General features: G+C 41.0%; 1 protein-coding gene across 1 annotated transcript; it reads left to right on the forward strand.

Moving 5' to 3' along the window:
• The first annotated feature begins 1,799 nt into the window (after nt 1–1,799).
• On the forward strand, nt 1,800–8,119 carry LOC149848026 (NAC domain-containing protein 71-like). Its single transcript, XM_090010244.1, has 4 exons — nt 1,800–2,387; nt 6,659–6,955; nt 7,181–7,689; nt 7,822–8,119. The coding sequence occupies exons 1-3, from the start codon at nt 1,872–1,874 to the stop codon at nt 7,319–7,321; spliced, it is 954 nt and encodes a 317-aa protein (XP_089866370.1). The 5' UTR covers nt 1,800–1,871; the 3' UTR covers nt 7,322–7,689; nt 7,822–8,119.
• The last annotated feature ends 4,659 nt before the right edge of the window (nt 8,120–12,778 follow it).

A 12,778-nucleotide genomic window follows, 5' to 3' on the forward strand; every position in this document is an offset into this window, starting at 1 on the left:
TTTTATGCATTTGGAAAAGCGGCAGCTGCCAAATCCAACCTCTACGAGATGGTAGTTGCCAAATTCAAGATTTAGTGCCAATATTAAACTGAGAAAACCTTTCTTGTCCAAATGGATAAACTCCCATCCCAACTATCAGTTTTCAAACAACAAGGCAGTTTGACCAAGTTCCTACCATCCCAGCTACCGGTTCCCAAACAAAACCTTAACATTCGGATCAACCGGATCTAGTATGGCTTCCCCAGGTCAATCAAGTCGGCCTAATTTTTTGCGTGCGTTTCTTATTCATCAATCCAATGGTCCTTCAGGGCGTGTTTGCTTCACTTGACAAATGCCGCCTGGACACGTCCATCCCACCCCTTTACACGAGGAAAAAAAAGAAACGGTCCCTACCAAACCAGTTGATACACGGGATGCCATCCGTGCATGGACAGGTCAGTCCCCACTCAGTGCGTCCTGTGATTCAAATACGCCCTTGTGTTACCAAAGTGACCCACTGAACTGATCCATACTCAATTCAACCCTGGCAATAAACCGAATCCACCTCGTCCTGCTGGTCTTGGGCTTCATCAAACTCTTAAATGAATTGAGTCGGGGTTGTATGTCTTACTAATGTGGATATGATACAAGTTAGGGTCCTAGGCCAATCCATCTCATATTAAACTACAATATTTAAAACGATTGTACCGTCTTTTGTAAAATAGTGTATTTTTTGGAAAGCTTCATAATTTGCTAAAATCCTCTTCATGTCCAAAACTGTGATTCTCAACTTTTTTTAAAAAACATTTTTGCCTTTGCACAAATATAACACAACGTTCGAATGTCTCTAAAATATGTGAACCTCCTTTTTAATAAAAAAAAAAATTGTATAAAAATCCCAAGCCTGAGGATGTTTGCAAATGTATGAAGTCATTCACAAGTCATTGTTGCCAATGCAATCAAATTTTGTGAATTTCCTTTTTACTATAAAAAAATTACATAAAAGTTACAAGATGAGGACGTTAGCAAACATGTGAAGACATTCAAAAGTCATTGTTGTGAATGTCTCAAAAATATGCGAACCTAGGCATAAAAAGGAAAGGAGGATACCCACAAATGTGGGCAGACATTTAAAGTTATTATTGCAAATGTCTTTAAAATATGCAAACCTTCTTTTCATTAAAATCTCTTGCTAATGTCCTCACACATTATGCATGGTTTTCTTATATATAGTTTTAATAAAAAGGAGGTTCATAGATTTTGGGACATTCACAGTAATGATTTGCAAACATGGTGCTATATTTGCGAAGAAGCAAAGTATCTTAAAAAAATTAAAAATCAAAGATTTTGAATATGCTAGAATTTAGTCAAATTGGTAAGCATTTTGAGAAGCATGTCATTTTCCAATCATTTTTCATTAAGATGTCACTTAATTTGTGACTATCAGTTTTTATTATTGTTCTATAATTTATATATTTTTAAAATTAATAAAATTTTCAATTTATCCTAAGGTTTTCCTTTTTCGAGCTATGCTATCCATATCCCATAACCCATTCTTCCAATTTGCAAAGAAAACCAATCCGTGGCTATCAGGATCCGGATCTGAATCCAGCTCCAGATGTAGTGCTACACTGCTACCAATTTATAAGACACTTCTACAAAATCTGGGGTTATTTCCGTAATTTCGCTTGGACGACAGTACCCGGTGTTGTACTAGGTTAAGGCTTGCGGAGTACGCCGCACAATTAATTAATCGGCGATTGGACTTCGAAAAAATTGCTCTATAAAACACGACAAACCGATCGTGATGCTTCGTTTACTTTCAGAGTCGCTGAGGGGTTGAGACTTGAGAGTGGGAAGGGAGAAAGAGAGGAATTAGGGTTAGGGTTTTTATGAGACTGCATGAAATTCCCGATCTGTGTCAACCAGGGATCTCGATCTCTCCATCCATGGAGGGCTTGAGGAGGATCCTTGCTCCCGGCTTCCGATTCCATCCGACGGAGGAAGAGCTCGTTTGCTGCTACCTCAGAAGCAAGGTGTGCAGCCCCTCCAAGCCCTCCTCTTCGCGATCGCCTTTGGAATTGATTAGGGAGGTCGATGTATATGGCTTCGATCCCGCCGACCTGCCGGGTATGGCCGGCCTCGCGGCCGGGAATGACCAGTGGTTTTTTTTCACGGCCAGGGGGAGGAAGGACGTGGACGGAGGCACGAGGAGCCGGGCGACGGAGAGTGGAGTGTGGAGGATCGTCGGCATGGATAGGCCTGTTGTTTCGAAGAGGGAAGGGGTCGTGGGAATGAAGCGGACGCTGGTTTTTCACCGGGGGAGGCCGCCGTGTTGCGAGGACACCGAGTGGATGATGAATGAGTACATGCTTGTCAATGGTGGTGGTCTCTCTCCGGCGAATAAGGTTAGGGTTTACTGTATTTCGTTGCGTTGAAGCTGTTTATTCGTGGATGAAGATGTTTTTGTTGTTTCAGGGTTTCGGAGATGTGCTAGATGATGATTATCTTTGTTTGGCTGGCTTTGATTAATGATATATGTATTGTAATTGGTTAAGGTGCTTTCTTTCTTTTTTCCTTCTCATGGTTGAAATTATGTTTTGGTTTTCCCTTGCTGTTGATGTTTGTTGATTTTATGCATAAAAGTAATAATTATACCACTATTTAGAAATTGACATTTGAAAATATTACAAGCACGATGGTAGTGTCTCTTTTTCATAATGTTTTCCCTTTGCATCTGTCACTGAGAAACAAATTTCGTGGATGTTTGATGCCATATTATGTGTCCGTCCATTTCCTGGTTAAAGTAGCTCTATTCTTATTGCTTAAATTGAGTCTAAGACTTTCATTGTTCTTTATCTCTTTAAATTGTTTTGGCGGATAGCAATCAGAAAACGTCTCTTCAAGCCAATAAGCTTTTATAGATTGAGTACATATGTGGAACTTGTTTGAGGCAGGTTGTCTTAACAACAACAACTACAATAACAGGAATTACTGTTATTACTAGTTTGCATAAAACTACCAGGATTTTAACATATAAAACTGTGACATGATCTTAATTTTTTGCCTAGTTATAACACGTCTCATTTAATGGAAGCATTGGGATTCATTCTTAGTCTAAATATTGATAGGTAGAAAAATCACAAGTTATGCTTATGTAAATTTCTTGTAATTCATTGTAATTATGAAACTCTTTGGATTTGTGCGCAACGTGTTTCTCCAGTGGTCGTTTTTAATATTTTATTGAAAGATCAGGCCAGTAATTTTCTTTTTTTCTTAAAGTGACCTAGTTGTGTAACTAATGAGAAGTGCATTCAGTGTATTTCCAGTTGAAGACATTGCAGGTTCTATCATGACATAGACGATAAAAAGCTTATAGATCAGGTAGCATGGCATAGACGGTGATGTAGGTTTCACTTAGAGTTCATGAATAAGAAGTCAGTCAGACTAATCTATTTCTTATGCACTATTTGGTAATGGATAAACATCCATCCAAGCCATTAAGGTTTGAAGAATCTCATGTCACCTTATGCGGATTCATAGTTTCTTCATGGCTAGTTAACCGGAATCATGATGATCAAGGAGACTTAGTCAAAGGTACAGATACTATTACATATGCTTGGAATGGAATATTTACTTACATAGTACTATGTTTTCCATCTTTTTCTTACTCTGGAAATCTTCCTTCACAACATCAAGAGTTTCTAGGATTTGTCTGCCAGCTTCACGGAAAATTCTTTTGTGGTAATATGTTCACCTTCAATGTCAGACCCATTTTCGTGAACTTTGTAGCGCCATCAACTTCTAAGTACATGTAAATGTGCTGATTAAACTGTAAGTAGAAAATATTACCATATAATTACAGTGAGGTGTACTTTGAAGCACAATTATAGAAGCAATCCTTGTGAACATTTTTTATTTGTGTTTTTGGACATATTTGTATCTGTCAAGATCTTATGTGCATCAGTTGAAATATTTTGATGTAGAGACAGAACATGTTCTTGTTATTCACTGAAAGTTGTATCAAACATTGATTTTGTGTAAGCATGTTGATTTTATGAGGTTCCACTAATCTATATAATTAAGTCAATGACATTGTTTATGTTAGGGCTAATGCTTTATACTTGTGGAAACCTGCACCCAAATTGCAGGTTGTTGTTGTATTATGTCACATGGGTGCGGGTGCGGGGGTGCAGCACTTTCAAAAACCTTGGGTGTGGAGGTGCAGAAAAAATATGTATATATATAATATAATTTTTAAGTTTTATCAGTTAACAACATTAAAACTAATGAAATAAAAAACAATTATTACAATATCATCAAATCAATTCATCATGCATGCAATAAATCAAATTAACAATCTACAATTCTATTCTTCATCATAAAAACTAACACCACAAACAAAGTATAAATGAAATAGAGAATAACATCACACACAAGCACTTAACACTAAAAAATGGATGGTAAACCAACTAAAAAACATATACTTAGCCGAAAGAATAGCATTAAAACATGAAGAAATACAATACCAATGCTAAATCAATAAGCACACTGCCCAAACTCAACACAAAGAGGGTTGTGCCCAATATAGCCTGAAACTAGGCTACCGCCTGCAAGAACCCTCTCAAAAACACATTAAATCTCACCCAAAGTATCAAATCTGTTTGCGCAAACAATTTTCTCACACTTCTATATTAAAAACGACCTGAATGATGCTATTCTCCCAACCAAAAACACTGAAAATTGATCAGATTCAACAAATTTCTTGAATCTTGTCAAGGACGTTTCTACAATCCAGCAATCCTTGGAAAATTCACCAAAAATCCAATACTTCTCCAAATCCCCTAAAATTTGGTTAAAAAATCTTCTAAAAACACAAGCTAGTGAATCCCCCACTCAAAACCCTCAAAACTGACATGATTGTACCACTGGACTTCTCTTGTGATGACGTCAACACAGTGATGACGTCACTGCAGCACTGGCCCGAAGGTTGCGCAACCGGCGAAGCGTCATCCGCCGATTCTGACATTGAAAATATCAGTGCAGGAAGGAGAGCTGTTTTGACTCCCCACCTGAGCCAACACATACCGAACACCCGAAAGCCCACATAGCGGCAAGGGAACCAACAATGACAGAACGCTGTCGTGTGGCCTGCCAAACCGCATGTCCAAGCCCTCTGGCAAGATGCACAAAGAACCTTGCAGTTGAGCCGTTGGCACCGAGTAGGGACACGATTCCACTGCGGCAAAGGGAAAGCAAACACAGCGACCCAAAAAAGCACAAGCCGTGTGCATTGAGACCCCGACATTCTAAGAGGGAGAGAGGAAAGACGGAGAGGAGAGCAGAGGGAGTCGGAGAGGAGAAGAGGAGAACAGAGGGAGTAGGGGACATACCTGGAGCAGTCGACGGCGGCGGAGAGTCGGAGAGGAGACAATGGGAGGATTAGGGCAAAAAAAATTTGCCCTAATCCTCCCCTCCACAGCCCATTTCATCGGGCAGAAATTTTTTTAATAAAAAAACTGGACCAAAATGACCCTGGGTGTGTTGACTGCACCGGGTGCGGCACCTGGTTGGCCAAATCCCTGTGACATAGTTGGTGTATTAGTTGAAGTTTGTATAAGCGGAATTCTTTAATATCTCAAATATGATCTGAATTAGTTAAAATTTAGTGAAGCTCATCTTATCAATATGGACAGTTTTGGTTGTATACGTTTACATTCTGATAAATTTATAGCTCATTAAATTTTTATCGCATGCACGTTTCTGAGTGGGCGGTGTGTGCTGGGTTTGCATGTGTGATTATGTCCTTGCTAAGAGTATGAATCAGTTGCAGTTTTGACATCATTTGCTAAAAAGCCTAAAATACTACAATAAAAATATATAAAAATAATTTGGTGGTCTACATATTTTGGGTTCTTTAACTCAACTATGGATCCAAGACGCATTCAACTTTGTGGGATGCAAGGGTAAAGGGGAAGATTAACAAAACCATGAGATATTGCAGATATTGCCCATGGGAAACATATGGATTTGTATGCAGAACCTCTTATCTTCTGCTGATGACTGGACAACAATGTAAACACTATCATTCTCCACCCTCTCAAAATTATATAGGCATATCTTGATTACTGTGGTTAATTTAATATTTTCTGTTTTTTTTTAATCTTTCCAAAAGTTCTTCCTTGAGTACCAACTCTGGGATGCCATGTGCTCAATGCGTCCATGTTGGCAGAACTGGCTAGTTCCTGGATGTCTGGTAGGATGCTGAAACAGTTAAACTATCCTTATCATGATCATCAATTATTTGATAATAGTTTCATACTCCCACTGGTGTAAAAACTTCTCTACTGGTAAACTGGATATTGCGAACCAATGATTCTTTATTGGTTTTCAATCTGGTTCTAGTTCAAAGTAGAAACTCCTAATACACTAGTGCCTGCACCTTGTTAATTGTGTCACTAACCAACATTTCGTAAAGTCAGCTTTACTGTTTTCATCAGGGGATGAATAATTTCTTGCTTCACATTTTCTTTTTCACTGGCCAATGGACGCCTTCCAGCTTGTTCTTTGTTTGTGATCTTTATGTCAACGTTTCTAATTTTTAAATTTTTTGTTTTTTGGAGCTGCCTATCACACAATGCTCCCTTCTCAGAGATTTTTCTTTATTGCAAAATTTCAGGATTCTTTTGCTATCTGCCAAGTGTACCTAAAACCCCATGTTGGAAGACAGAGACTGGAAAATGGACAGTCTTGTGCCAAAAATGATCTTGCTGGAACATGCAGCTCCTGTTATGATATCCCTGCTGAACATGATGATGAAACTGTAGTCTCTTCTATTGGGGAAATTGATGTTCAAGAAGAGACAGTTTCAGAGGATGATGAGCTCCAGAAGTTTCTGATGGAAATGTTAGATGAAGAAGATGAGTTGGAACGTCTTGTTCTGCAACCCTCAGATTTATCTTTGCATCATGAAATGGTAAAAGCATGTTCTTTGTGTTTTGATCTGAATGTATTTTAGCTATTCTTTTATCTTTTCTTTTTGAGACTTATTTAATGTTTCACATTTTCCTTCTGTATTAATCTTGGAGGTCCATCTCCAATCAACATGAGTTATTTGTCGCCTTTCATTTCATTTTAATTGTGTTTCTAAACCTTGTTCTACAATGTTTAGTTAATTAGAAACGTCTCTTCTCTCTTGCAGTTATCTATTGATACCGGAGATCAGGGCTTTAGCACTCTTGATAATGCAAGTGATGAACTGCCACCTGCAATTCTAGAGGGGGACTTCATAGAATTAAATGATTTGGTTCCTCCAATTTCAGAGCCTACCTCTCCCCAGTGAAGTGCTCCAACATGAAGGTGCATGGGGACAATCAGTGAATTTTTGATATACGACCATCTTTTGATGTGTGAGATTGAGATTTGAAGGGAGCCTTATGCTCAGGCTAAAAATTAGCGGAATGGAAGATCAAACAAAAAATAAAACTGCTGGTGATCTTTTTGCGGCAAATTCAAAGATTGCGATCTTTTTACGGGAATATTGACATCTTCAATGGATACAGTTGTCATTGAACTTTTGATGCATGCGATTTGATGGCAGCCCTTGTGCTTAAGATAAAGCGAACCTGATGGAGAGGACAAAACAAAAAGTGATGTTGATCCTCTTGAAGGATGTTGACATCTCCACGTATGCGGTTTCCGTTTGCAGAGGTAATTTACAGAACTAGAAGTCACGGCCGATCATGCTCTTATTTTCCCATTGTATTTACGACTTGCACAATCATGCGTGCATCTGAAGCTCCAGGTTCCTGTTCTCCTTGTCTTACACTTCGTTTCCTACAGGCTCTCTCCCCCGTGCAGCTATGGAGATGAAGCCCGGTTGCAAAGGAAATGTCTGACAAGGCAGTACCAGATTCCATATGTTTTCATTGCTTGTTTCGGTCTGATATCGGCTAGAAATTCCTTTGAAACTTTGTTGCTTCATGATCGTCGTGTTCATTGCTCGGGAATATTGGCTTATCGTTTGTGTTTTCTGCCACTTTTTTCTTCCCTTCTCGGCCTTTACCTAATCTATCGTATATACAACCAAGTAATTTGCCACTATTTATTTGAACAAAGCTTCCTTGCATATGATAAACAATGTGGACTGCTGAATCTCCATAACTCGAAATCTTCACATGAAGTAAGAAAAAATTTCTTATGGTGTGGGTGGTGTGTCTCAGATGTCAGTAGTTTCCATCATGGGTGATGCGTAACGTGGTCAATCACCTTTTTTAATTTTTTTCGGATTATTGTTTTCACTTAAACCTTTAATTGTATAGGCATGCATAAATGTTTGGCCTTCAACTGAAGGGAGGTCTCCTAAATCTGCCTACTTTTCTCTTTTCTCCTTGACCACATGCCAGACATGAGAAGTAACTGACCCCAGACAAGCGCATGCCCGAAAACACAAGGAAAAGAAAGAAAGAAGGAAAGAAAGAAAACGTAGTATTTATAAATTATTATTTTTTCTTTCTTTTTTGTCGTTTAGAAGTATTCTTTTTTATTTTTTTGAAAGGCAAGGGGTTAGGCAAACCCCACCAGTTATTATTCAAACGTACCACTGGGGTTTGAACCTACAACGCCTCACCACAAGGAGACGTTCAGTGACAACTCCTACCAACCACCCCGAGCCCCATTTAGAAGTATTCTTGCAAACAGACGATGAGGTAGCGCCTGTATGCATATGGGTTGCCTAGTCGATTCAAGAAAATACAGCAATTTGTTTACTGACCGTCCAAGGTTCTTGTACTTCTTGATTTATCTCATGCGGATGTTGGTATAAGAGTTGGTTATTTACATTCTTTGTTGGCACCGGTCTGTCGCTCTTTTGTTTCCAACTGATCCAAAAAAAAAGTGAAGCTAGATGGTATCAAGAATCAAGATGATAGTTTGGTCCAGCTGCTGGGCTTGTAGACTGAATACTATCTAATTGTTGCAGTAGTAAGATGTTGGCCTGTACATTTCTTTCAACAGAGCACAAATAGATGGCCATGTTCAACAAACCACCAAGTGAGAAGGTGTGCAGTTAAGCTGTACATTTAGCAACTAGGAAGTTTACGATGCTATCTTTACGCAAATGACCACAAAGCACCAGACTCTGAGGGATTCCCTGCGTGCTTCTATCAAAACTTCCGAGACATCATGCAAAAGATGTAATGAGAGCCACCAAGGATTTTTTTTCTTTTTTTAATCAAAGGAAAACACTTTGATATTTTGTTGTTTCTCAAGACTTCAAAGGGTACATGCTTCTCTGGTTTCTGACCCATCTAATTCAGGCAATTTTCTTTACAAAATCATTTTCAAACTGCCGGCTAACCATACGAGAGATTTCAAATAACATTAATTTTTTTTAACCAAGGTGTTTTTCTTCTAGGCAGTAATATTTAAGAAAGCATATTACTTGTCCATGATGTTTTAAACTATATAATCTGATTGTCTCGTAACGTGTTCCTGTAATGTGTCTTTAAGATGATATTTTCAAGGCATATGACTGTGTAGACTTGGATTCGAGGAGATAACGGTTCACAAGATTATGTTTTGCGTCTCTTCTGCTTCGTTGTCATTATTAATTAATGACTCCCCATCCCATGCTTTCACCAGCTCGAGTGGCATATGCCAAGTTGACCCCTTGTGTCCACCATTACTTATTTCTTACAGTGACAATATTCATACATAGTGAAGTATGAAATCTAGGGCTGAAGCCTTACTCCTTTCCTGTGCGTTACATAAAAGACGCTGCCTTCCAGAATTGGAAGAAAGGTTACTGTTACACTTACTACAATTATTTATTTATTTATTTTTGAAAGTCCAGTTGGGGTTAGGCGGACCCCCTACCAGAACAACAGCCGCCCCCATGTGTCTGAGGGATTCGATCCTGGGCCTTCTGCTTAGCACAGGACCCCGCTTACCACATGGGATACCACCTCTCTATAATTTTATGCAATGCATGGGATACCACTTACTACAATTGTTGTAACAAATAAACTTGGGATTAGTTACTGACGTGACTAATAGAATTTACTATCAAATTAATCCCTAAAATGCAATTGGAGGTTTCTACTTTAACTATATCATTTATAAGAATCTTAACCATGTTTGGTGGTAACCCATGAGATTTAGAATCTCATGCAAATGGGAGAATAAATCTCATTTGCACAACTAATCAAACATCAGAAAATGAAAATGAGAAGCGAAATATGATTTGAAATCGGAGTGAATCTCATGTGATTTTAAATCACATGACTCCTAAATCCTAATCAGATGAGATGCAGTCAAACATGGTGCTACTTTAGAACTCAAATGTTGCTAATTTAACCTCATTGATTCTGACCTCACATTGATCCTGCTTGGTTCTTGCTTGAATCAATCACCATTTTTTATGATTTTTTTTGTCAATTCTCACTTGTTTTTCTCCCACTTCTTATGTTTTCTATATTAAAAAATAAACAATTTTTTATAACATCTTATATCGTTTTATAATTGTGCTCACATCTTTTTCTATTTGCTTCGGCCCGCAATTCATGTTGTTTTCTATGTATTTTTCATTTTTATAACCACTTTACAATTGTATCCGGGCTTCATATTACTTTTTTAACGCTTGCTTCTCTGCTTCATCGCTTCTCCTATCTATTTTGTTTGTTCGTAGTTATGGTTTAAAATCATACTGAATATTGAGGAAAAGATGAATTGTTTTATAGAAAATAGTTTTTAATTTTTTAATGTAACGTGTTGATAGAGAGCTGCAAGGACTTGTTTTTCGGACGACACCTTTTGTCCCCAGAATATTAGAGATCCCAGAGTTCTTTTTAGCTAATTCAAGGGACCTCAACGTCCTTTCCACTAACTCCGTCTCCAGAGAGAGAGAGAGAGAGAGAGAGAATGGAGCGGCGGTTGAGAGCAGGGCTGCTGTCAACAATTATTTCCCAAATTGCCGTCGCCGTCGTCGTCCTCCTCTCCTCCGACGATTTCCCCTCCTTCTCCCTCCACCACAACCGCTCCTCCGCCTCCTCGCTCTTGTCCCTCTTCCTCCACCTCCTCACCTCCTCCGACATCGCCGCTTCCATCTCCCTCCTCTCCGATCTCACTCCTCCTCCCAAGCGCCGCCGCCTCGCTCTCCACGACGACGACGGCAGCGACGAAGGCGAAGACGACGGAGAGAGAGCCTCCGGAATGATTCGGGCGTCCGGCCTGCCGGATTCCGACGCCTACAGGACGTGCTTCCGGATGAGCCCCTCCTCCTTCGAGTGGCTCTCCGGCATCCTCGAGCCCCTCCTCGACTGCCGCGACCCCGTAGGCTCCGGCCTCAACCTCTCCGCCGGCACTCGCCTAGGTGTCGCCCTCTTCCGCCTCGCCACCGGATCCTCCTACGCTGACGTCTCCAGCCGCTTCGGTGTTGCCGAGACCGCCGCGAGATTCTGCACCAAGCAACTCTGCCGCGTCCTCTGCACTAATTTCCGGTTCTGGGTGGCCTTTCCTCCTCCGGCGCAGCTCGAGCCCATCGTCTCCGGCTTCCACGCGCTCTCCGGCCTCCCCAACTGCGCTGGTGCCGTAGACTGCACACGCTTCGCCGTCCTCCGGGACCCCGGCGGCGATCCGGAGGAGGCCGACAGCATCGTGGCGCAGATCGTCGCCGATTCTTCGTGCAGGATCCTCAGCATCGCCACCGGTTTCAGCGGGAATAAGGGGGATGCTAGGGTTCTAAGATCGTCGACGCTCTACAAGGACGTCGAGGAGGGTGTCCTCCTGAATTTGCCTCCAATCTTCCTGAGAGGTGTCGCCGTCCGGCCGTACCTCGTCGGGGACGGTGGATACCCGCTTCTGCCCTGGCTCATGGCGCCCTACATAGATCCGGTGCCTGCCTCCTGTGAGGAGGATTTCAACGAGGCACATTACAGAATGCGGCTGCCGGCGCTCCGGACGCTCGCGAGCCTGCGGAATTGGGGCATCCTTGGCCGGCCCATCGACGAGGAGGTGAGGATGAGCGTGGCCTGTGTTGGTGCGTGCGCGATCCTTCACAATGTGTTGTTGATGAGGGAGGACAATTCTGCATTGACGGATGGTGTTGAGGACTACGCCGTTCACGACCACAGCTCGCAGTACTATGCGGACGCTAGGTTGGAGGAGTGCTTGATCGAGAAGAAGGCATCGATTGTGAGGAATGCACTAGCTGCAAAGGCTAGAGAAGCGAAGGTTGGCCGATGAATCGGTACCGGCAGTGGCTGTAGTCTCAGGGGGGGTATGCATTAGGGTGGTGCATATGGCGTCTCCATTGAGAATTGTATATAGGTGTGCCTAAAGACATATGGAGACTGAAAGGATGATTTGCATAATAAGGAACATGTTGCTGAGTTTCTGATCATGCCACGAGTATTTTGAGAAGCAGAATTCTGAAGATCAGTATGGAGTGTGTATATTGTTTGTGTGGATTAAGAGTTCTCCGTGAAATTCTCTACTGCAATGCATTGATTTATTCCGCATGAGTAGTTATTGGTGTGTCGGAATTGGTGATCGAAGATGGTGTGGACTTCGTACAGGCAATCACGCATGATGTTACATAGAAGATGCTATTTCTTATTGAATAATGGAGCAAAGTGATGGCCTTCCTTGTTAATATGAGCTGATCCACCATGCTGCAATTGGAGATTCTAATACACTGTGCAGGTGAGTCCTTATTGGAAAGAGGTGATGTCATGGGATACTGCATCTGTTTTGAAGTTTGACATTGCTAGACAGGTAGAATATCAATTACATGATTTAA

Source organism: Nuphar pumila, chromosome 1 (genome assembly GCF_984573655.1).
Source record: "Nuphar pumila chromosome 1, dmNupPumi1.hap1.1, whole genome shotgun sequence".
NCBI lineage: Eukaryota > Viridiplantae > Streptophyta > Magnoliopsida > Nymphaeales > Nymphaeaceae > Nuphar > Nuphar pumila.

Coding starts and splice junctions, on each gene's coding strand:
- LOC149848026 (XM_090010244.1), top strand. CDS start 1,872: ATGAGACTGCATGAAATTCCCGATCTGTGTCAACCAGGGATCTCGATC. Junction 2,388..6,658: donor GTCTCTCTCCGGCGAATAAG/GTTAGGGTTTAC, acceptor GCAAAATTTCAG/GATTCTTTTGCTATCTGCCA. Junction 6,956..7,180: donor TATCTTTGCATCATGAAATG/GTAAAAGCATGT, acceptor TCTCTCTTGCAG/TTATCTATTGATACCGGAGA.